General features: G+C 43.2%; 3 protein-coding genes across 5 annotated transcripts in view; 1 reads left to right on the top strand and 2 right to left on the bottom strand.

Moving 5' to 3' along the window:
* Positions 1–1,432, bottom strand: part of TESK2 (testis associated actin remodelling kinase 2) — a 115,654-nt gene extending 114,222 nt beyond the window's left edge. Inside the window, exon 1 of one of the 2 annotated variants that reach the window (XM_085067723.1) lies at positions 1,312–1,432. The gene's annotated coding sequence lies outside the window, so the exon portion shown is untranslated. The remainder of the gene's footprint in view (positions 1–1,311) is intronic. The other variant, XM_085067722.1, reaches the window with a different exon arrangement.
* Positions 1,433–1,537: 105 nt separating this feature from the next.
* On the top strand, positions 1,538–6,979 carry MMACHC (metabolism of cobalamin associated C). 2 transcript variants are annotated; one of them, XM_085067735.1, is made up of 4 exons: positions 1,538–1,690; positions 3,567–3,761; positions 4,125–4,277; positions 4,827–6,979. In XM_085067735.1, exons 1-4 carry the CDS (start codon positions 1,619–1,621, stop codon positions 5,133–5,135), a joined length of 729 nt encoding a protein of 242 aa, XP_084923861.1. In that variant the 5' UTR covers positions 1,538–1,618; the 3' UTR covers positions 5,136–6,979. The 2 variants fall into 2 exon arrangements, with proteins under 2 accessions (XP_084923861.1, XP_084923860.1); XM_085067734.1 differs by having other exon boundaries at positions 1,539–1,690; positions 4,824–6,979.
* A 7,723-nt stretch (positions 6,980–14,702) lies between these two features.
* Positions 14,703–21,767, bottom strand: PRDX1 (peroxiredoxin 1). The gene is made up of 6 exons (XM_085067736.1): positions 21,628–21,767; positions 18,918–19,034; positions 17,987–18,140; positions 17,610–17,732; positions 16,688–16,818; positions 14,703–15,084 (listed from the first exon to the last, which is right to left on the bottom strand). Exons 2-6 carry the CDS (start codon positions 19,021–19,023, stop codon positions 14,999–15,001), a joined length of 600 nt encoding a protein of 199 aa, XP_084923862.1. The 5' UTR covers positions 19,024–19,034; positions 21,628–21,767; the 3' UTR covers positions 14,703–14,998.
* Between the last annotated feature and the right edge of the window lie 1,258 nt (positions 21,768–23,025).

Below are 23,025 nucleotides of genomic sequence, written 5' to 3'. Positions count from 1 at the left end.
CCCAGCATCTCTGAGCTTGCCAATCCAGCACCTGTGGAAGCAATTGCCACAGCAAGAGCTGTCCTGCAGAGCACTGAGCAGCCGCCAGCCAGCAGCACCCTCCTGTGACACATTCCTGCAGCTCCCAGGCAGCTGCTCCGCTTGGAACCCAGGATCTGCACTTGTCCCTGCAGCATATGTGGCATATGTGAACCTGGGCATCCCCAAATTCCCTGAAGGGGTATCCCCTCCACCTGATGTGGCCAAGCCTCTGTCGAGTGCTCCACACTTCCATCCTGAGTTTGTACAAACTGTAAGACTGTGTTTTTTAAGACTGTACTTTGTGATTGCTCAGCAGATCTAGCACCTGAGAGAGAGGGGACAGTCCCTTCCAAGCATTTTCCAGAGGCAACCTCTGATCCAGCACAGCATTAAACCCTTCAAACACTCTCAGAACCACTGAGAAAAAGAAGGGAGTCGGACATATAACATGCCACCATTGGCAAACACCTCATATTTCCAGCACCAAAGTTGCAAAGCTCTTTCTGCCTTGTATCCAACAATTTGTAGTCACTTGAGCAGGGAGATGGAGCTACCTTGTGCCAGACTACACTCACAGCGTGCTGTTTCTTCAACAGGACTTCAGAAACTCAGATAAGAAGTGATCCTTCTAAGAGGCTCCTGTAGCTATCATTGCTTTGGTTCCACTGCTTTTACTTCCACTACTTCCTAGTTAATGGATCTGCTCCTGCTGGAGCTCTTTCTCCTGTTTTAGTCAATTCACAGACTAAGTGAGATATTCAATGATGTGAGTGGATGGGCAGAAATAAGTTTTGTACCAGGATTACTTATAATTTTGTCCAGGAAAGAACACAGTGGTCTGGGTCACCTTTACAAGCTGGAAATACAGGGAGATCTGGAAAGAACAAACCATAATTCTGAACAAGACCAATGGGATCTTTCTGCCCTCCCAATACAGAAGGGATGGCTACAGTAAGGAAGAACTCTTGGGGTACTAAAAGATATAAGGGAACTCCACAAAGCAATAAGGTTGCATATCTGAGGTAGTTCTGCCCCCAAGAACTTGCACATTTAGTGCCTTGAACTTCATAACACCCAGCACTACAGGCTGGAGAACATTGCACAAGTACTACAAAGATTATGATAAGCAGCTATAAAGATTAGGGTAATGAGATCCAAAGCTGAGGCTTGATCTCCAGTGTGGCAAGCGCATTGGTAGGGAAAAGGGGAGCAGCAAAGAACGGGTACTTTCACACGGGGAGAAAGGATTGCTAGCACAGACGCCTCGCTGTTCCAGTGAGCAGTACCTACCCACAGCACAGGTGGGGCTTTCCCACAGAGGACCAAGACAGGAAAATGCGCCCAGCCCCTGGCGGTGTAACAGGGCCGGGCACAGGGCCGGGAGCAGCGGGGGACCCCGGCTGGAGCGGGCTGGCTGAGCATGCTGGGACATGGAGTCCCCTCAGGAGGGGACGGCGCGGAGGGAGCGCGCCGCGCACTACAACTCCCAGGGTGCCTTGCGCGCACCGCCGTCTCCTAGGAGACGCGGCGATGTGTGCCGGGGGTCCCGCCAGGCCGGAACTACCGCTCCCGTGGTGCCCCGCGCGCCGGCACCGCCATGGAGCGGCGCGTGGCTGAGCGGCTCAGCGGCGCGCTCGGCCCGCTCGGCCTCGAGGCGCACGCCTTCAAGGTAATGACGTCACCGTGACATCATCGCAGCGACGTCACAGCCCGCGGCGCTGCGGGAGCGGAGGGAGCGCGGGGCGGGGAGCGGAGCGGAGCTGTCCGGGGCACGGGGGGTACCGCGGCCGGTCACCCGGGCAGCTCGGGGCGCCCCTCGGCCGAGCGGTGGCCGGGAGCGCCTCCGAGGAGCCGCCGCGGGTCGATGCGCAGCGCGGGGTCCGGCCGGCCCGCCCGGCAGCGCGGGGCAAGGTGACCGCGGCGGCAGCAGCTGCTCAGGCCCTCGGTGCGTCTGACCGGCGGGTCGGGCAGTTACGTAATGGCACATCTGGCACACGGCAGAGTCCTCTGGGCAAGCTTAAATTTTAATCTGAGCGTGAAAGCACCTGTCCGTGGAGATGCTGAGCACCTCATCGCTCCTCTGAGCTCTGCGCTGCCCGTGGAAGGAGCCGCCCTGCAGCCTGCCGCTGTCCCCTGCTCGGCCGTAGCCGCAGGCGCTCCTTCCGTGCCCGCCCCAGAGGCAATCTGCAGTAAATCAATCTGCGATACGGAATGCAAATCAATCCGCAATAAACGTGCCCTTTCACTGCGGAGTGTTGTATCCGTCACGTGAAATACTTGTATTTCCTGCTGTGATCTTGTTTGCATAAAAAGTACAAGGCAGTGAGGTGATGAGAGAAGTGATGAGAGAAATGCTGCCTCCAGAATATGGAAAATGTAATGCTGCTTTCCTAAAACAAATCAGCAGAATTCCGGGCGGAACACTGATAAAAAGACTGTAGCTGCCAGAGGGGAAGCCTTTTAGCCCTGCAGGTCTGTCTTGATATAATTCTGACACAGCCAGCCCTGGTTCACTGACTGATGTACGCTGGGAAACCAGCAAACCTTAAATTCACACCTCTCTAATTCCTTGTAATATCTCAATTCAGCACCTTAAGAGCCACAAAACTGATTAAACTTGGAGGTTCATATAAGAATGTAAACTATCATAAACCTACTTTTTGTTCTGTGTTTCCAGATGGGCAGTCTGGCTGCCACTGCCAGCTGCAGAGTCATTTTCAGAGTAATTTCACTGATTATTTAGGACAACCAGTACGTTTCATTTTCAGACTTAATGTTACATTACTCAGCATCTCTCTGAATGTTAGACCTGGCCATTGTGGCACCCTGGGGGAGTGGGAGTTGCCATAACCTATGAAGAGATTGATGTTACTGTGCAGGGCATTAGGACTGCGGTGCAGGAGTTGTTTGCAATTTTGTTCTTGGCAGTTGCAGGTCTGAATCCTGTCCTCCTGGTCATGCTTGCTGCTGCCCTGGCTTGATCTCTCATTTCTGGACTGTGTTATAATATGTCCAGCCCTGGAATCAAATATCCTCATGTGGCTGTGTCATAATCCACATGCTACTGGTAATGTTTCTGGGGGGTTAGCAATGCAAGAGCTTCACATCCTTCATTCCACACAAGTGTTTCCTGCAGAAGTAAAACATGCAACTTGTCACAGGAGCAAAACAGAAGCACCAGTTTCTTTCTGGCCCAAGATAAGAACAAAAAACCTGTAAAAGCTTTATCTGAACCAAATCATCTGATTTGCATTGGCAAGACTGATTGCTCATACTTCCCTCTAGGTTTCTGAGCAGAGCTGGATAAAGGGCAGACTGGAGCTGAATGCTGTGTGAGATTCTTATCTCACAGCTCACAGCATTCAGCTTCCCCAGACTGAATCCTGGTGTGCAAAACAACTTGGTTTGAAAGAAAGGCCCTGGGCAGGCTGCCTATCTGGGTTGCAAATGAAGGAGGCTACAGTTATTTCCACTTTTTTACATTCCTGCATGTCCACTAGAGTGGTGTCCCTATTCTAATGGAAATTTGTGTTTCTTTGCCAAAGGTTGGATGGTACAATGCTGTTCTCCAGCCAGCCTTCCACCTCCCCTACCCAGATGACACACTGGCCTTCGTGGTCCTCAGCGCGCCTTCGATGTTTGACAAAGCCCTTAAGCCTTTTGTGAAAAAAGAACGATTAAAAATAATCAGGGATCCTGTGGACCAGTGTGTTTCCCATCATTTATCACGTGTGAAGGAGGTAAGAAGCTGAAATACCGATTCCTTTTAGTGTTGTGACACTTAACCAGGTGAGTTGAGCAGCAGACAAAGCCCTGCAGACTCCTGCCCTGCTCTTTGGAAGGGTGAAACGCTATTCATGAAGGTGAGAGCATCAGCAGGCTGTTGGCTGCTTGCATGTTCTGTCTCTGGGTTACATCCTGCAGCTGTGAGAGCTTTACAGGCACAGGCTGAATGCCCAGGGCCACAAACCTGCTGATAGAATTCAGCAGCAGCATGTGGAAGTCTGCAGGCTTCAAATGTGCCTGATTCGCTGCCATCCAGCAGTTCTGGAGTCGCAAACTTTTTTCCATGAGCCTGGGCTGATGCTTTCAAATTTTCTCAGAAATTCCCTGACCAGAGGATGGATGTCATGTTTGATTACGAGATTCTGCCAAGCCGAAAGCCCAAGTTCCTGGCACAGACAGCTGCCCACGTTGCTGGAGCTGCATATTACTACCAAAGGAAGGATGTGAAGCTTGATCCTTGGGGGAAAAAGGTGAGGCAAAAACACAGTCTGGGAAGAACCACTAAACTGCAACCACTGGATTGTACAACAATTGTTTGCTCACTGGTCACTAGGTCATCTTGCGAGAAATTACGTAGTCCAGAGCACATATAGGTCCATAAAGTGTTTCAGATGGGAATTAAAGCTTCTGAATTTCTTCAGGGTGGTAGGGAGATGTACATGGGACGAATATCTTGATCTGTTAAACCTACTTAGACAGAAGAATAAATGGCGGTGTAAGGGAAAACCTGTTGCTTGGAGCATTACAAATTGGGGGAAAATGCACCGTGGTTAATTTCTGTGTTAGATTTTCAGAAAGAAACTCCTCCTCGCATTCCAGGGAGGTGTGTGTGGGCACAGGAAAATGGGAATGAAATGTAGTGCATCAAACCACAAGTTCAGGGAAGAGTTTTCCTTTCTGCTCTGTACAGCACTTCAACAGAGGGCTTGGGGTGTGAGAAGCTCTAATGCTTTGAACACTAACCTTTATTAGAGACAAAGCAAGGCAGCCTCGGTAATTGTTTTTTTTCCTTCCAGAAGATCTATGGTGTGTGCATCCATCCCAAGTACGGTGGCTGGTTTGCTATCCGGGCTCTCCTCGTCTTCCCAGACATTCAGGTGCCGTTCCTGGAACAGCTTGCCCCTGTTGACTGTGTGAGCACGGACGAGAAAAGGATTCAGTTGCTGGAGCAGTTCAATTTCCACTGGCAGGATGGCCGCTACAGGGACATCATTGAAGTGAAGGAAAGGTACTCGGAGGAGCAAAGAGCCTATTTTGCCACTCCTCCAGCCGAGAGATTGCGGCTGCTGGGGCTCACACAGGAATCCCCGAGAATCACATTTCACTGAGTAACTGGCTCCGCGGAGGGCAGAGGGCAGCAAAGGGTAACTCATCAGCACTGGAGCACTGCAGGAGGAGGAGGATGGTGTGCTGATACAGAGATGCCAAATCAATCCAAACTTCAGCTTCCCGGGGGGGGGGGCGGCACTGCTCCGTGGTCTGGGGGGAGGTGGGAGCAATCCCACTATGCTGCTGCTGATCTGGGGTGTTTTTGGGGAGCCCGGTAAGATGTCAATTGGCCTTTGGTTGGGAATAGTTCAGACACCCTGGCAACTTTAAAACCCATGCTGCTCATCAGAGAAGTCACATTTGTTCTCAAGAATTTTCTTTCCAAGTGTTCTGGTGTTATTAATTGCAAGCGTAAAAAAAGTTTGGTCATTGTACTATTAAGTTTGGTTTTGTTTAAACTCAGGGCAGATACTTTTTTAGATTTATCCAGCATTTTATTGTCTGTCCTGTGTCATGACTTTCCCTGGGGAATAAATGTTCAGTCTTTTCAGTCTTGCTTAGGTCACATTTAAGCATTTATCCATTTATAGAGCAGCTGACTGAAATATTTGGAAAGATGCTGAGTAGTGTCTATGTGAGGGGAGTTTTTACTCCTCTTAAGATAACTGACTGAAGAAGACAATTCTCATGTCCTTTTCTATGGCAAGCAGCATTTGTGTTTAAAGTATTTTTCAGTGCCAGCACACAGCACACACCCCACAGTTACTGCCAGTTTCCTGGTTTGCTTTCTCTGTGGGGAAGATTGTAAACCTGAACACATGTAAAAGCCATGGCACAAAGCCTTGTCACATGCACAGGCAAAACAAGCACAGAAGAAAGGAAAATTTTAATGACATTCATGTTACTTATATTGCTGCATAAAACATGTTCAGACACGTTCAGAACATAACATTCAACGTGTTTCAGAAAACACGTTCAAAAACATAACATTCTTTACATGATTTTGTCCTGTTGGATTTGTCCAGAGGCTACAATGGCACTGGAAATCAGGAATTAATTTATCTTTGATCAGCTTGAGGTTCAGATCTTGTTAAAATAATATAATTCATTAAAATAATACTTTATGGGAGTTGTTTTACTTGACTGCTGCTGCAAATGGCTAAGCACTTTGTTCCTTTTGATGGTATCAACATGGTGATGCAGAAATACTCACTTGGCAGAACTGAGCCCTTTCTCTTTATGTTGGGATTCTTCAAATCTTTTGGAGACTCAAACACAAAGGTTGCCCTCACAATAAGTCACTGCTTAAAACAGTTTCTCATAGTCTATACACTAACTCATTGTAATCCAAATGCAGAATAACAAGTTTGCTTCCCTGTAAACAGAGTAGTGAGCTTGTGATCACTGGGTTTGTTCACCGCGTTTGCTGTTACAAAAAGGTCTTTGTTGCTTTCCATGCTTTGTTCACCTCTGACTAAGGCAGACACCTGACTTAGTGTGTGATAGAGGTAATGTGATTTTTAATTTAAGTAACAGAATGAAATTTGTTTAAATTCTATTCTTTTGTTACAGAATTCTTTCTAGTTGAAATTTGTTTGGTGTTTCAGAACTTTACAACTGAAGTGTAATTTAACAGGGGCTTGAGCTAGTGGCTGATATTAGTAACAAACACAAAATACTGATTCTTTTAGAAGGATAAATATAGATGGGAATCAGATCTATCTTTTTATATTAAAATTTAAGGTAAAATATTTTTGATTTTTGACATTGATTTCTTACAAATATTTAATATTTTGTGTTAATTTATTAAACAGATTACTATAGCCATTGCATTTCAATTTTTGTAATTTATCTCTCTTCAAATGGTATTTTGGTTAATAAAATGCACAAAGCTGTGAGTAAACTTCAGTGTTGAGTATTTTTATTTAAACAATGCAGTTCTTAACTTGTGATGTTCTTGATGTTCTTGTTCTTGATGTGATAACTCAAGATGTTCAAACAAGAATCAATCATGGTGTTTTTAATATCCTGAAAATAGTGAGCTACCTAAGGCATATACAATCCAGTTCATGAAAACTAAGGAAAAAATTGGTTCTCTTAGCAGAAGTTAGTAAACTATTATCACAGGCCCACTTGGGATATAAAAAATAAAACATAGAGCACATTATGAGTAAGTCCAATAAAGGTTTATCTTTCCCAGGTCATTTCAACAAGAGCATTTAACAGCAAACACATGACAATGCACTTTTCATTTCTTCCTCTCTTCTTACAGTAACAGAAGTTCCAGATGTCCAGTGAGACACAACCAAAGGACTTTCCCTCAGTAGCATTAAAGTAAGACCTGCAAGTACTGGAATTTTTACTGGTTAAAACTTATTAGTGAACACTGAGTCACAAATCCGTATTCCTTGTGCTTCTGGAAATACAATTGTGTCAGGCAGAACAAATATTTAGCAATAACCCTTCCTGCTACAGTGATTTTGGAGTGACTTGGATTTGGCATCACTGTCTTTCTCTAAGCCAGTCACTGAGATCCACAGCTGCAGTGAGTGGCTTTCTCCCCTTGCTGCTTGGAGTATTATGGGCTTTGTCTTATGAAGTCTGAGAACCTGTTTGACTTATCTCATCTCTTGGGACAAGACCAGACATAGTAAGGAATGTATCATCCTTGGATCCTGAGGCATTGTGAAGGCATTCTTACAAGTAATTGCAAATACTTGGATAGATTTACTAGTTCAAGTATCACATTTTACATTTTTAGACAAGTTTTTCTCTAAATCCTGATTTTTAAACATTTACCAAAGACTCCTTTTTTCCTCAGTGCAACCAGTAGGGTGAGTATTTAAGAGCTGAACAGGAAAAATAAAAGAAAAATTAAAATCTACTTGAATTTCAATTCAGTTTTAGCAACAAGGTATTCAGTATATTTCAAACTAATAAAATAGTTTATGGAGAATTAACACATTTGCAATATTTTCATACATGTAACATTTACCATTCTTACTGTCCTTCAATTACATTTTCCCTTTTTTTTACTTAATCAACCCTAAAATAACTGAGATTTTTATAAAAATTAAAGATTTGACAGACAATACAAATGACATACAAAGCACAATCAGGTGACCAGCAGCCATCAGGGTTATTGCTCAGAAAAACACCTGAGAAAACCCTGTTGGGGTTTTTGGTGTCAGTTAAATCAGTTGCATCTCAGTGGTGCAAGAATAAGCACTAAAGTTTCTTTGTGGTAAAGTTTCTTTAAGTCTGTGGTATCAGACTTAATCCCTGATACTGCCTTACTTGTTTCTCCCATATAAAGAGTCTCTTGTAATAATCCTGTCTTCTTCTAAATGATGGAAAACTAGAGATGTTTTGCTGTGTAAATCAGTGCTAATGTGTCAGACAAAAATAGCCAACCTTAGGAGAGCAGTGAGCTCTTCTGGCTTGTTTTGTTGGGGGGTTTGAAGTCTGGCTTGGGTTAGTTTTTTTGCTTTGTTTTTGAGGTTTTTTTAGGGCTAGATTGCCCTCCTCTGGATCAGAAGCATAATTTAACTCATTCAGTATAATATTAATGGTCTTTTATTCATTTGTGACTAGAATTATTGTTGGTGTAGCTACTATTTGACATAGGGTTTTTTTGAATCAATTTCAATTCAAGTCAATGTGCATTTTCAGAAATATAACCTGAGTTAAGACTGATGTATTTCTAAAAACAAAGAAGTGGCAGCGACTGAGCAGTGCCAGTGTGGTTATCAGCACTCTTTATTAAGTCTCATGCAAAAAAGTGTATTTAATAAACTAGCTTTGAATACTGACTTAAGCAGCAGCAGTTCAAAATTCTTCCTCTGAGGGGAAGTGGTTTTGCTGTTGACTGCAGCAGAGAAACAGCTGTACCTCTGCAACCTGAACTTGCACAGATCCATCTACCAAAATAGACAAATGTATTCATGAGAGGTTTTTGCTGTTAACTTGGCTTCCTGTGCTATCATATATCCTGTGACAGATCATCCATCACGTTTCCTTCAGAAAACAGAACAGAGCACTTCCCTTCTAGGTTTTCAAGGAGGAAACAGAAAGCACTAAGGAACACAAATGTGCTTTTCTTTTCCCTCTGTGACTGAAAAAAACCCCAGATATATGTTCACATTCCTTAGGAAATATGGTGGGAAACCTGAAAAAAGTAAATATTTTATCATAGAATGAGCATAAGATATTTTTGTGGCATGTTTAAAATGTTTCCAGTAATATGCCAAACTCTGCAAAATGTGATTATATATGCATACAAATATTTGAAATGGCTACTATAATTCATTAATATAATTCATTAATGTTACATCTATAACACAATTCTCATGTTGTCTCTGTTGATGTTTGTACATAACTCAGTGAGAAAGCAACTTTACTTTTAATAACTGCATCTTTTTTTCCCCCAAAACATTTTCAAAAGTTTCTGAAAATCAAACACCTTTACACTAAGTTGCTTGGACCTTATTTCCTCATGAAAAGCAAATAATGGGGAAGGAAAATTCCTTTAAGTGAATTAAAGAAGGGGTGGACGGATTTTTCTGTGTTTCTTAAATTTATGCAGAATTGCTGGTCTTTATATGAATGTATAAACCTTCTTATTCCTTTAAAGGAATTAGGTTTTAATTTCATGTCATAACCTTTTTTCCAGTATTGCTCAGACTAGTCTTCCTGAATCATTCACTGTTGCTTCAGTCTTCCAAAATGTAAAAAACTGCTTTATTTTTGTGAAAAGTGAATTTGATGAATACATTAATCTTAGATTTCATTGTTTTATTAAGTGTCGATTAAAGACTTTTTTTCCTTTCTAGACAAAGGATATTGGTTTCATTTGTCAGTGCAGGTAGTCCAAAAATCTGTTTCTCTGGAATATGGACCATAAATCTGCTGGGCTCAGCTTCAGAGGACAATGCAGACTTAATGACTTCACATATATTTAGTCATGTCTCTGTGCTCAAATGGTTTCTTGCACAGAAACACCCTAGATTCAGACACGAGCCCCATAATACGTACAGTGATTTAAGTTTCAGGTGAAAGAGCCAAATTTCACATTGAAGTCCAAACCTTTCATCACTAGGTGTGGTGAGAATTACTTCCCACAGGCTCAGCTCTTGTTCAGGAGCACTGCAAACAACTCTGAGCCTGTTCTCCTGCAGCCACCCAGAGCTGAGCAGCACACAGCCATTGGTAATGCAGAGTTGTTTGACTCTACATTAAAGGCAAACCCCTGGCTTTTCTTTTCTAGGATTAAAAATAAAGCTAATATATTCATGAGCAAAAAATATCTGCTATTTCTTTGACTTCCTAGTTCAGTGTTCTTTTTAATGTGTGTTTAATGTTCTGTTTAATGTATGTGCCATTAAACTGTATTTTAAACAAAGGAGACAGTAATAGCTGTAACACACTTTTGAATTAATTGTCCTAATGTGCTTCATACACTTTACACTTACCTTATTTAACCCTTTGCAAAGTAGAACCAAGAAATTTCTGGTTTAAGTCTTCTACCTGTCTAGCAACATACATCAGAATATACATTTACAGACTGTCACGTAATACTGAATACTGAAAATTTCAGAGTGTATCTATTTTTCAGACTATTAATACAATAAACCCCATTATTTTAACATAATCTTTACATAACTGTTATTTTGATGTATAACATTACTAAAAGGTACTTTCACAGGCTTTTGCAAACATACTTTCCTATCCAAAGGGCATCATTTTGCAACACCTGTGAGATATAAAATACTTGCTTTTGTTCTTTGAACTGTATTGATTTGTTAGACAGTCCAATAACATATTCAACAGAGGCCTGATAAAGAGGCTGGAGTACTTGCTAAGAAAATAGTACTTTTACAAATTAATCAGCTGTTTTTCAAAGCTACTGAGAGACTCACTTTGTAAAAAAGTGCTAATTCTTTAAACATTAATAGGCAATTTTTTCTTACAGGCACCTAAATATAAATATGCAGTTAATTTTGAAATAACAAACTCATAGAAGCTGCACAAAAATCTAGTGAAGGTTAGGTTCTGTATCATGAGTATTGAACATCACATTCTATGTATGCAATGATAAAAATGTAATATATAGAATTTATGTCTGATGCACAGCTTTGTGTTATACATACCAAAAATATCCTGTTGCTCTTAGACAAATAGTATTATTTGAAAACTTAATTACAAGTATCTGTTGCAGGGCAGGGACATGAGGGAATAAATTTCTTCCTTTTAGGTAATATGAGAAAACACAATGTGTGTGCATTGGGTTTGTGTGACAAAGTTTGGCAGCAGGGGATCACAGGGGTGCCTTCTGTGAGAAGCTCCTCAAAGTTTCCACTGTTCCCAACGGAGCCAATGCCAGCCAGCTCTGGGATAACAGAGTTAAAAAGGGGGGAAATTGTGCAACAAGCTGGAGAGAGGAGTGGGAGAATGTGAGAGAAACAGCTGTGCAGACACCAAGGTCAGTGAAAGAAGGGGAGGAGGTGCTCCAGAGCAGATTCCTCTGCAGCCTCATTATTTGTCATTACACTACTCTGATTCGATTGGTAATAAATTGAGCCAATTTGCCAGGTCTGTTTTGTCTGAGACAGAAACTGGTGAGTGATCTCTCCCTGTCCTTGCCTCAACCCACAAGCATTCCACTCTATTTTCTCTCCCCTGTCCAGCTGAGGAGTGGTTACATAGATCCCCAGGAATCACACCAATCAGCTACAAATTAAGAGATCTAGAAAAGAGACAGTAAGATATATTTCAGTTTCCCTTCACCTGACTATTCTAAATCATTCTAAAGAAATGAATGAATAAATATTATATTTATAATAAGCACCCAAACTAGAGAAACCAATGTGCACTCACACATTTTAAAAAAAGGCAAATATCACATCTATCCTTTCTGATTTACATCTTCAGGGAAAATCCCACTAAGCAGTTCTCTGTCCTGTCACCAAATCCAAGAGCTGCTAGTGGGTTTTTACCTCACTGGGGAATATGGTACCCATTGATTGTGAAAGCAAAAGCAGTTCATAATTGTAATGAAAATACAATATGCATCTTAATATATGGAAAAAAACCCTCAATAAATGAGGATTGTAGTTATTTGAATATCATAAAAATTACATCAGTCAGATGTCATGATGCAAAGAGTGGGGTGTAAGCCCCAGAACACTTACTGGAGATTCCAAGCTACATCTGAATCAATACAGAGCTTAAACAAAGAAATAAACTTAGACTCTACTTGGTTTGAAGAAGTTTTGTGTTACCCATTCTTTTGTGTGTTATGCTCTTGGAAATGCAAGTAATGTAAACATGAAAATGACAACATGGCAAACCTTCCCAGGAATGACTCATGTGGCTGAAGAATAAAATAAAACTGCTTAATTGCATAGATTCCCACTGTCAATCATTTGGTGCAAGCATGTAACACAGTTCTTAATCCACAGGGACTTTGTTTCTTGGCCATTTACCAGTTTCCACAGTATCATCACTCACCTGTGACTGTGATGCTTAAGCAGGTGCAGTTTATAGTCTCTCAGTGTGGGAGCTCGAGGTGTGCAACACAGACAGGAAATTATGGCATACAAAGGAAACTTCTCATGCCAGAGTGGGATGAAGAGATGAAGACAAGGAGTGTTTCTACAGGACACTCCTATGCCCAGATGTCCTGTCAGGGCAGCCCTGAGCTCTCCTCCCACAGCAGCCACAGTGGGACATGGCAACTGCTGGGGTTGGAACCACCCTCAGACCCTCACCTTCCTCCCAGGACCTGGGATGGGTGCATAAAGATTCCCTTGTGGGAGAGACATCCAAAAGCAGAACATGAGAGAAATCCCTTTATCCTCTATATCCAGAGCAGCTACAAAATCACTCTGTACAACTACCTACAAAGGGGGTGTTGTGAGGTGGGTTCAGTCTCTTCTCCCAGGTTACAAGCAATGAGACAAAAGGAATTTGCCTCAAGTTGCACCAGGATTTGGATTAAATACTACGAAAAAATTCCTCACTGAGAGGGTGGTTGGGCATTGAAACAAGCAGCTCAGGGAAGTAGTGCAATTATCATCCAAGAAGTATTAAAAAACTAATACAGATGTGACACTTGGGGACAGTTTAGTTTAGCCACAGAACATGGCTGTGCTGCAGTAACATTTGGACTTGATCTCAAGAGGTCTTTTCCCTCATCCATGGTTCTATGAGGTAATGGCCCAGTGGAATCAGGTGTAGCTTTACTTCTGAGTAAGGGCAGAAGTCACTGGAGTCAGATCATCAGGTTAAAGATCCCCATGCCACAGGGCTAGACCTCACTAATACTGTACCCTCCAACAAACTGCTGTAATCAATTTTACATTTCAAGGCTAATATGAAAACTAATATAAGTTTCACATTAGCTTAGCCCTAACTTTACTCATTTTCACTTGCTAGAAAATAAAGTTTGATGACTTCATGCTCAACCATACTAATTTAAATTCATTTTACTTTGAACCATGGAAATGCTCCTGTTACTTATCAAGCCAGCCTCATTTGTTGAGACTTTGGATTTTTTAAAAATTAAGCAAAAGCAATACAGCTAAATATTACTTTCACATATATCTTCATGGGGATTGGCTATTCTAGTAGTTATTGAAGTATTGGTACTAAGGCTTCTGCCACATACTTTTTGCAGCTGTACAAAACAAGTTTAGTATTCAAGGCATACAACTTTCACTTCTGAGTGACAGAAGTAGCCCTGGGCCTCACCTTTGCTGTTGCTGACTTTAAGCAGGACAGAACTTGTTTACAACTGGAGCTGAAGATGGTTACAAGGTCCAGTAAGAGTTTAATCTTTACAGGCACATGAAGAGCACAGGGCTCTACCTCCCTTACACTGTTAGGCAAGAGCTCATTACCCAAATCCTCTGCTCTGAAGTTCAGCACTACCACAAGCCACCTTGAACTATGAAGCTACACACAGCCACAGCTTTGGTGCAACTTAAGGCCAGTCATGTGCTCTGAGTTTTACATAATCACTTGAAATACAAAGATTAAAGACAAAGCTGAGCACACCTGAGCACCAGATTTTATAATGCCACCCTTTTGATCCAAATCACGTGACTACAAGCTAATGGATAACTGGCAGGTTATCACCCCCTTGACATGTAGTGGGAAAGAGTAGGGACAAATGTGTATCCAAGGAAGTTTGCTTTCCAGAAAGCCCAGTATTCCACTCTCACAGAGACAGCATTCAAATTCAATGCTGGATTCCCACAAATTTAGCATAAACAATCAGTTTTGACTAAAGGGGATGCCAGAACGAGCAAAGTGACATGGTGCATGGAAAGGTGCCCCACCTTTGTCAGTCTCGTCATGCTCCAAGCAATACTACAGTGCCCAGAGCTTAAAACTGACAGCCAGAACATCAAACCATGCTTCTCTACCTAGCAGCAAAGTCATAAAGACTGTGAGGAATACTTTATTACTTCAACATGAAAACCAAGTATTTTTCTTTCCATTCTAGTAAAAGGCCTTTAGGACTCGAGATGTCTACAGAGAGCTCAGCAGGGAAAGCTTTCAGAAGTGCAGCCTGCACTGCTCCCAGGTCTCCTGATGAGTGCACAGAAGAACAGCAGACAATGTGCTCTTTTCACAAGTTTAATAGAGTTACAAAAGGATACCACTGCTCTATGTAACACATGGCTAACCACAGACACAGCATTGTCACTATGGTCAATAGGGCTTGATGTACAGATACTGATCGTTAGGATTTGCTATGAAGGTACTGTCAACAGGACAAACTTTCCTTCAAGTAAAAAAGTTACTGCTTATAACTACAACATGATCCCTTGACTCAGATGCAATGACTTAATCAAAGTTCAGTAACTGATGCTTGCTCTTTATGTAAGGCATACTAGTTTCCACTCAGGCTGAATGCTTATTTCTGCTTGGCGAAATACTCTTTACTTTTCTGAACATCAGGCTTGATTGTGTCACTCCCAGGCTTCCAGCCAGCTGGGCACACTGAAATGATAAGAATATTTAAGTCTTACCAGCTGCTCCTGCAGAACATGTTTTACACAACATTAAAGCAAAGTAGCAATTCAGAACATGCACAGATCTTTGCAATACAGAGACACAGCATTCAGTGTCACATTATATGCTCAGTTTATTTTACTTGTTTCTATTTGTTTACTAGGACCTGAGTAAACCCAGTAAACAAATAGTAGCACCCAAGGAATCAGGTGTCTGCCCAGGCAACAGTGAGTCCTTTACATAAGCACCTCTCCCAGCCCCACTTAAAAGCTTCTGGGAAGTCTGACAGCAAAAGTAACACCAACTCCAGCAGCCCAGGTCAGAAACACTACCACCACAGTACACTTATCTCCTTGGATCCAGTCAAGTCTGTATTTCCCTTATCTTTAATCCACCCTGGTCCCACTCTCCAGTTGAATGGGGTCAGGGAAAAAGCGTTAAACTGTCACTGGTTCCCCTACATGGCTATCAAAAAGCCACCATGGTGTAGAGGTTGCATGGTCTCAAACTTGCAGCAACATTTTTTGGACAGTGCTCCTTGTTTACAGTCATGGAATGCTGGATGCTTGCTCCACTCAGGACTGACCATTTTAGCCACAGTGTGCTCAGCTTCTGAATGTTGCTACACATCTCACTCTGGTCTACCCTGGCTTAGATCTGACTGCAGTCCTAAAGCTCTAAAGGAAAACCTTTTGCCAGGTTTCGACTACTCCAAGGCACAGTAAACCCCAAAAGGCTTCATTTGCATGACATGTGACTGCTCCCTCATCAAATGTTTGGGATGTCTCCTCACATTACCTATGTTTATATGCCACAGTCACGAGAGCAGCTTATTTTAATAAAACCTGCCACTGATTTACCACTTCTGAAGCACATTAAGTATGACCAGCAGCAACACATGTCATTAGTTAATGACAACTGAAGACTACTAACACCAGCATAGAAATTTTGAATTTCCATAACTTGGTTCTAACTTTTCATCTGCAGTATCTTTTTTTTCTCCTTTCATTCCTGCAGAAAAGCTGGCAGTCTCAAACACCTTATTACTCCTGAACTATGGACACAGAAACTCTCATCCATTTTCCCCTCACTATACATTGACAAAGATCAGCACACTTTCTGGGAATTTAAGTACTTTGTCTAGCAGGCTGCATAAAACACTGCATTGGTACTGCTGGTCTCAACCTACCAAATCTGAGAGCAGAATCTACATCACACTTACCCTTGCAGGCTAAGTTACCACATATTCTTTATTTCTGTCTCAAGAATTTTCTGTGTCTAATTGAAAGAGACAAACTGCTACTTGCTGGACAAGACATCCACCTCCAAACTGATTTAAGTGAAACCTCAAAATGAGCAAGTACTCAATGGATAACTAATGGGAATAGGATAAAGCTTTATGGGGTACTTCAACAAGCAGATTTACAGAACTAGCTGCATTTCAACAGGCACAATTACCTGCTGTGCACAGACTGATACATGAACTGACTACCTTTCAGTAACCCTTGATTTAACCTGCCTAGGTAGTACTGTTCTTTAGAGAAAACATTAAATTTAAAAAAAAAAAAAAAAAAAAAAAAATCACTCTTACCTTCTCCATGTTTATCTGTAAACTGGAAGGCCTGGACAAGTCTGAGGGTTTCATCCACAGAACGGCCAACAGGGAGATCATTGATTGTAATCTGCCTCAAGATCCCCTTCTCATCAATGATGAACAGACCCCTAAAAACAAACAAAAAACAGCCCTGAAGTTAAGCACAACTTCTGAAAGGCTGATTAGACTGATGTGAGTTTCAAAAACTCAAGTTCAGTACTTAATTATGGCATTAATAATGGTATTACTGGGACCTCTTCCTAGAAACTAACACCTTTGATGTATGCACAGCAATGAAACAGGAGCAGCTGGAAGCCCAACATTCAGCCTGAACTAGGAGGGACAGGAGGCAAGTCAAAACACTGATAACAGGAGACAAGTGCTTCCTATTTAAGGAACATACAAGCAAGGAAAAAAAAAAAAAGGAAGAGAAACCAAAGGAAAAAAATTCAAGGAGAGGCATTCTCACATTAGAAAACCTCACTACAGACTGTTCTCAAAAAAGACAACCAACAGCTCATCAGTCCTCCAACATCAGGTTAAGAGTTAGCAGAAATTCAGCTCCCTTGCAACCTTTATGAACAGTTGACTAAAGACTTGGGGTTTAATTAATCTGTACTTCGATCACTAGACTAAATACCTGTAATACTTTCATGACTGTAGGTGTTGCATTACCAATGTTTGCAGCTCATCTTCATGAGACTCCTGCGTTGTGCAGCAATCAAAGGGAAGCAGAATTTATCTAACTTAAAAGCACCACAGAGAACCAAGGAGTCCTTTGTGGGAGTGTTTGAAAGCTTGCACAAGTTTACATCTAGAACATCTGCAGGTGTTCAAGTGTACCCAAGCTCTGTACTCATTTCACATGTCCATGTATTGCAACATAACTTTATCAGATCATTTACCTCTGGCACATTACCTGTATGCAATGCCTTCATCCTCCTTCAGCACTCCATACTCTTTAGCAATGGCACGTTTTGTGTCAGAAACCAGGGGGATTTTCATAGTGCCCAACCCCCCCTGCTTCTTAGGAGTGTTGATCCTAAAAGAAAGAAATTTTCATGTTAAAAATATGGGCAGTTCAGCATGAAGGCTACAGGCACAAGAGAAGCTGATCCTTTCTGCAGTGTCATACTCAGTCTGCCATGAGGCAACAAAAGGACTGATGACCAGTATGCTCAGTTCTGTTCAGAAGCACCTGGCACTACCAACACTTTCCAAGTGCCTTTGGATTCACTTCCTGCAAGAACTGAGGCCAGGCAGAACAGTCTATTGGGTAAAAAGGCAGATTCTTACCAGGCAAGGTGACAGAAGTGAGAGTCAACAGAAGCTCCAATTACTTCACAGTTGATTTTCTTGAATTCATCAGCTCTGTCACTGTAGGCAATGATTTCAGTTGGACAGACAAAAGTGAAGTCCAGGGGGTAGAAGAAGAACACAACATATTTTCCTAGAAAAGCAGTACAATCAGTTAATCCTTGTTTTTAGAGAAAAAAAACCAAACAAACAAACCCCACCAAAACACCAGAACACAAACAAACCACCTTAAAAGCAGACTGTGAAATTTAATAGGGAATGCCTCTCTCCTGGGTGTACTCCCACAGGCCTGCCCTGAGTACACCTCTGGGTGTGCAACACCAGAAGACCCTGTGGCTGACCCCCAACAGAAATAACACAGGTCTGAAAAGCTACCAGCCAAGGAGGCATTTTTAAGTCAGTAGGTGAGTAGTCTACACCTACTCCTCACCCTCAAGTAGCCTGCAACATCATGAAATGTATTTCTATAGCCATCAACATCAGTACTCAATTACTTCAGGCTTTCCTTTTGCTTTTAGTTAAGCTTTTTTTGGCAAATCCAATGGCAGCACTCTAGAGAAAGGGACTTTGTTGGTTACATGAAAGAATTTACTTTCCATTGACAAAGACAGGAGAGAAGATGTTGGTTTCCACTGTCTGGAGATGCTACACCAGTCTCAGTATGATATACAGGGCAATAAGCCTGATGCAAGATAACAGTTTAGAGCAGTTTTATGTTACCACAGCTGGGACACTCAAGTCATGCAGCTGACAGCTTCCTAAGCACAATCCAGCCACCACTGCACAAGTCCTGATCCTCAGACATGTGGTCACTATTATTTCAAAACCAAATCAAGATGTATATTCAGATACTCTTCACTCCTTCCTATGGCCAGACTATCTGTGTAATTAGAGCAGCACATGGACTTACCTCTGTAGTCAGAGAGTTTGATGTCTTTGAACTGTCCATCTGGCATTACAGCCGTGGCAGTGAAGTCAGGGGCTGGTTTTCCAATGAAAGCCTTTCCTGAAGACATTTTGATTTAACCTAGACAGGAGTTAACACCAACATACTTTAGATAATAGTACATTTGCACCTGGAAGTAAGAATTCATTCAAAGCATCTTATCAATCTAGACTGAACACCAAAGACAGTTTATCAGCACTTGATCCTGCAACAAGGCTTAAGAGTTAAATGAGTTTTGTCACCCAGGTAGTTGAACCACTATAGAGATTACCATCACTTCAAAATGCATGGCTCATGGCCTCCTGAAGATACAGTAATGGTTATCTAACCAGTAACGGCTCAGAGTCTGGGAAAAGGCTAGCCTAGAGCTTTAGCAGTACTCAAAAAACCATCCCATTCCACCTGGTGGAGTAACAGAAAGTCTGGTTTTTAGAACTTTCAATGAGAAGAACCTTGTTCAATTTTACAAGAGAATTTAAGACCTCAAACTTGAGCTTCATGTTGATTCTGAAAGAAAATAACTTCTGTTAGTCCCCAGGGAACAGTGCTCTGCATAACTGCACTTTAACCTTTTGAACAATTCATCCCTTTTTTATTTGCAACCAGAAAGGCTCGTGGTATACACGGAAATCACATTCTATGTTAATTAAAATTTCACCAAGTCTTAAATCAGTACAGCCAGGTTGTTTTCCCTCTAAGTCTGTTGAAAAAGAATAAAAGGGTGTACAAGGACAAGAGAACTTTACTTCTGGTTGTCTGCCCTAAAAACTCATCATCTGCAACATGCCCTGTGCAGTATTTTTACTCAGTCTGGAAATGCAGTATAACACTTTAGACTTCCAGAGCATGATCTTTCAAATAGGCAACTCTATAAACCTGTTCAGATCACAAAATATTCTTAGAAGTTATTTCACTTCATTCTACACACTGCAGCACTGGCTGCCTCGGAGATAAACACCTCAAAGGTTAGCATGAATCTCATGTTGCCAAGGAAAGCCAAGAGCCAAGGATTGTTCCAAGTTGTGCCTGCAAGGCACTAAGTCAGTTCTAAAAAAGGTTGAGAGCACCTCGTTTCTTGGCTCCTTCCCCCTTGCCAGCCACTTTTTTCCTGGAGAACCAGCCCACAAGTCAAACATTTAGCTCTGAACCCACACTTAGCCATTTTAGCAACGGTTTTGCTTTTGAAAGTTTCTCTTGCACCCCCTGACAGCAACGATCCACCTCTCAGTTTTCACTTTGAGAGGTGCCCACACGTTCAGGATTTCTAACTGCCTTGTGCAACAAAGGCACACGTTCACCCAAGGGTTTAGTCTTCAACTGCAGCAAAGTGCAATTAATTCTGCACGAGGGACAGGGGAACAGCCATTGCACAGCATTTATTTGAGATGCCTCCAACTAGCAAGTTTTATCTTAAAAGCAAGAGCTGCTTGGCCTGGAGTGCATGACCCCACATTTTTATCACTGAATTATTCTTTTCTGCTATCCAAGCTCAAGGTCATCCTTTTGCTCAGTACTATGCCAATCCTTCTATATTTGTTCCATCAGCAATCCTCTGGAGTATTTCACTACGTATTCAAGGTCAGACCGCTCTTTGATACTTCCCCTTTCTAAACGACAAGTTATCACCCCTTTCTTAGGTAACAGTAAAATCTCTCAATATTGGCAGGAGATGTTGGCTGTCTCGCACTGCAAGAGAACCAACCGTGTGCTTTCCTCGGAGCACTCACTGCGACCTGCCAACCCTTCTGCTTTCCCGTGCGGGGCCAGCACGGATTTTTAGCCACAGCATTTCCCAACCCGCAGAGGTGCAGACCACAGAATCATTGTCACTGCCTTTCATTCTGGAGGAAAGTAGAATGAGCCCCGTAAATCAAGCGCACTAGAATCCGGCCAGAGCGCCTTTGTTGCTCATAGCCGCAGACGGTCTCAATTATCTCCGAACTGCAATTATAACAAGCCGGGCCTGCTCTCTTCAACGAGCAATTTCATACCTTTAGGGTGCTTTGAACAAAAGCGAAAGGCCGTTCAAAAACACACCATCAGCCTCCCGCTCTGCCACCTTCAGACTGTCACAGAAATGCGGTCAGGCCACCGCAGCCGCGGTCGGGGAGCGACACCGAGCCGCGGGGACGCGCGGGGAGCGACAGGGGCTGTGAAGCGCCCTCCGAGCCTTCCCCCCGCCCAGCCTGCCGCTACACTGCTGTGGGACAGGGACACCCGCCCCCTGCGTGCCCCCGAGCCGCAGCCAGCACTCGGGTTTGGTTTGTCGCACGGCTCAGGAGCGAGATGCCGCCTCGCCGCTCGGGGAAGGCTCGGCTCTCCGGCAGGCGCCCTGCGCGCTCCCCCCGCGGCTCCTCCCCGCGCGGCGCTGATAAAGGCCGGAGCGTTGGAAAGACTTATCTACCCGCTCTCCCCGCCAAAAAAACCGACCCAAAACGAGGGGAAAAGGAGCGCGGGAAGCCGCAGCAGCGCGATCCTGCGGGACGCGGGCAGCAAGGCTCGCCCTGCGCGCCTCGCTCAAGGGCGCATCTGCGCAGAGGGGGAGGGGAGAGCGAACAAAAAACCCCCCAAACGGCAACAACAAAAAAACCCACTGAAAAAATAATATTAAATTAAAAAATAAATAAATAACAAGCACGGTGCAAAGCCCCCCGCAGCGACCCCGCACACTCACTCGGAGCACCGACCCGGTCCCGCACAGCAAGCTGCCGCAGAAACTCGACCCGGACTGCGGCAGCTCCGCCGCGCCTCCCTTTATAGCAGCGCGGATCTCGCGAGCGGACGGGCGGGGAGGGAACGGGGAGGGAGGGAAGGCGGCAGCGCCTGCAAGGGCAGCATGACTTGGCAGATCTGCGCCCGTCGGCAGCGCCCGGGGGATGCGAGTGAACGCAGATCATTCTCTGGAGAGGGTCCCGGGAGGTGCCGTGGGAATATGCAATGCCATGGTTGTAAACGATTGATGGGCTTGGTGCAAGAAGCGATTGCGGTTTTAGTGCCTCCATCGACCGAGCTGTGGTTGTTTGAAGTCCTCAGAGGGTACGCAGGGCTTTGAGAGAGAGTAAGGAATGAGTGGCGTGTCATTCATGTAAATTCAGTGTTGGCCATTGACAGAAGTAAAAGGAAAGCTGCCCCGAACAGAGCAGTGTGTGTTCACAGTGTTAGAGAGGTGCGGTGTCAAATCTCCATCCTCTGCTCTGCATTACCCACTGCCCCCTCTCCCTGACACTCATCCCCAAGGCTTTCATTGATTCTTCTCCATCAATGGGAACACCGATCCAAAACAAGCGAGTCAGCAAAAGAAAGATCAAGACTGAAGTCTGATCGTTGAGCTTCGGCGGTAGGATGGAAACCCTTGGAAGATAGAGTCACTCACTTCAGGGATTTTTGCATCATTCGCGGGTGAAGCTGCTCGCAGGGACATTTAACTTCATAAACACTGTGTTTGAATCCAGGAGCGAACAAGCAGAGTGGTACTTTCTGAGGACCAAATTCTGAGTTTAAATATGAAAGCTCTATTAAATAATGAATACTAAAGGCCATTAAGCCATATCAAGGACAAAAATGCTTGCTTTTGTCAAAAGTGATAAATGTGTTCACCAACTGTGAACTGTGTTTTGCAGTTTACAGTTGTGTTTCTTATACCTGTCAAAACTTGATTATAAATTGTAATGAGGAGAAAACCACAAAGGATCAACAAACTTTAAATGTTTATAATCAAGATCCCTGTGCAGTGTTGCTGGGTGACCATACCCACGTGTTGGTTCACCCAGAGATTACTCATTTTGGGACCAGGTGAAATTAATCCTTAAATAATGAAAGCAAGTAACATGCACATGTACTCAGGAAAAAATCTGCTCTCGCTTTCATAAAACTAATTTATCTATGGCTGTTTCTATTTTTACAGCGTGCTTAATCTTTTACAGGAAGAAGTTTGCTACCTTCTTAACATCAATGCTGTCATCAGAATTGAGGTCTATAAATTGAGACATGCATGTACCTTCCCGTCACCTCAGGCCAATGAACCTGTGGACAGATTAACCCCTCAAAGGTCAGGCAGTCCTAATTAAAACCT

This window comes from Lichenostomus cassidix, chromosome 8 (assembly GCF_008360975.1).
Source record: "Lichenostomus cassidix isolate B80296 chromosome 8, HeHo_3.0, whole genome shotgun sequence".
NCBI lineage: Eukaryota > Metazoa > Chordata > Aves > Passeriformes > Meliphagidae > Lichenostomus > Lichenostomus cassidix.
The sequence above is the reverse complement of the archived record's forward strand: the minus strand, read 5'-3'. Positions and strand labels throughout refer to the sequence as shown.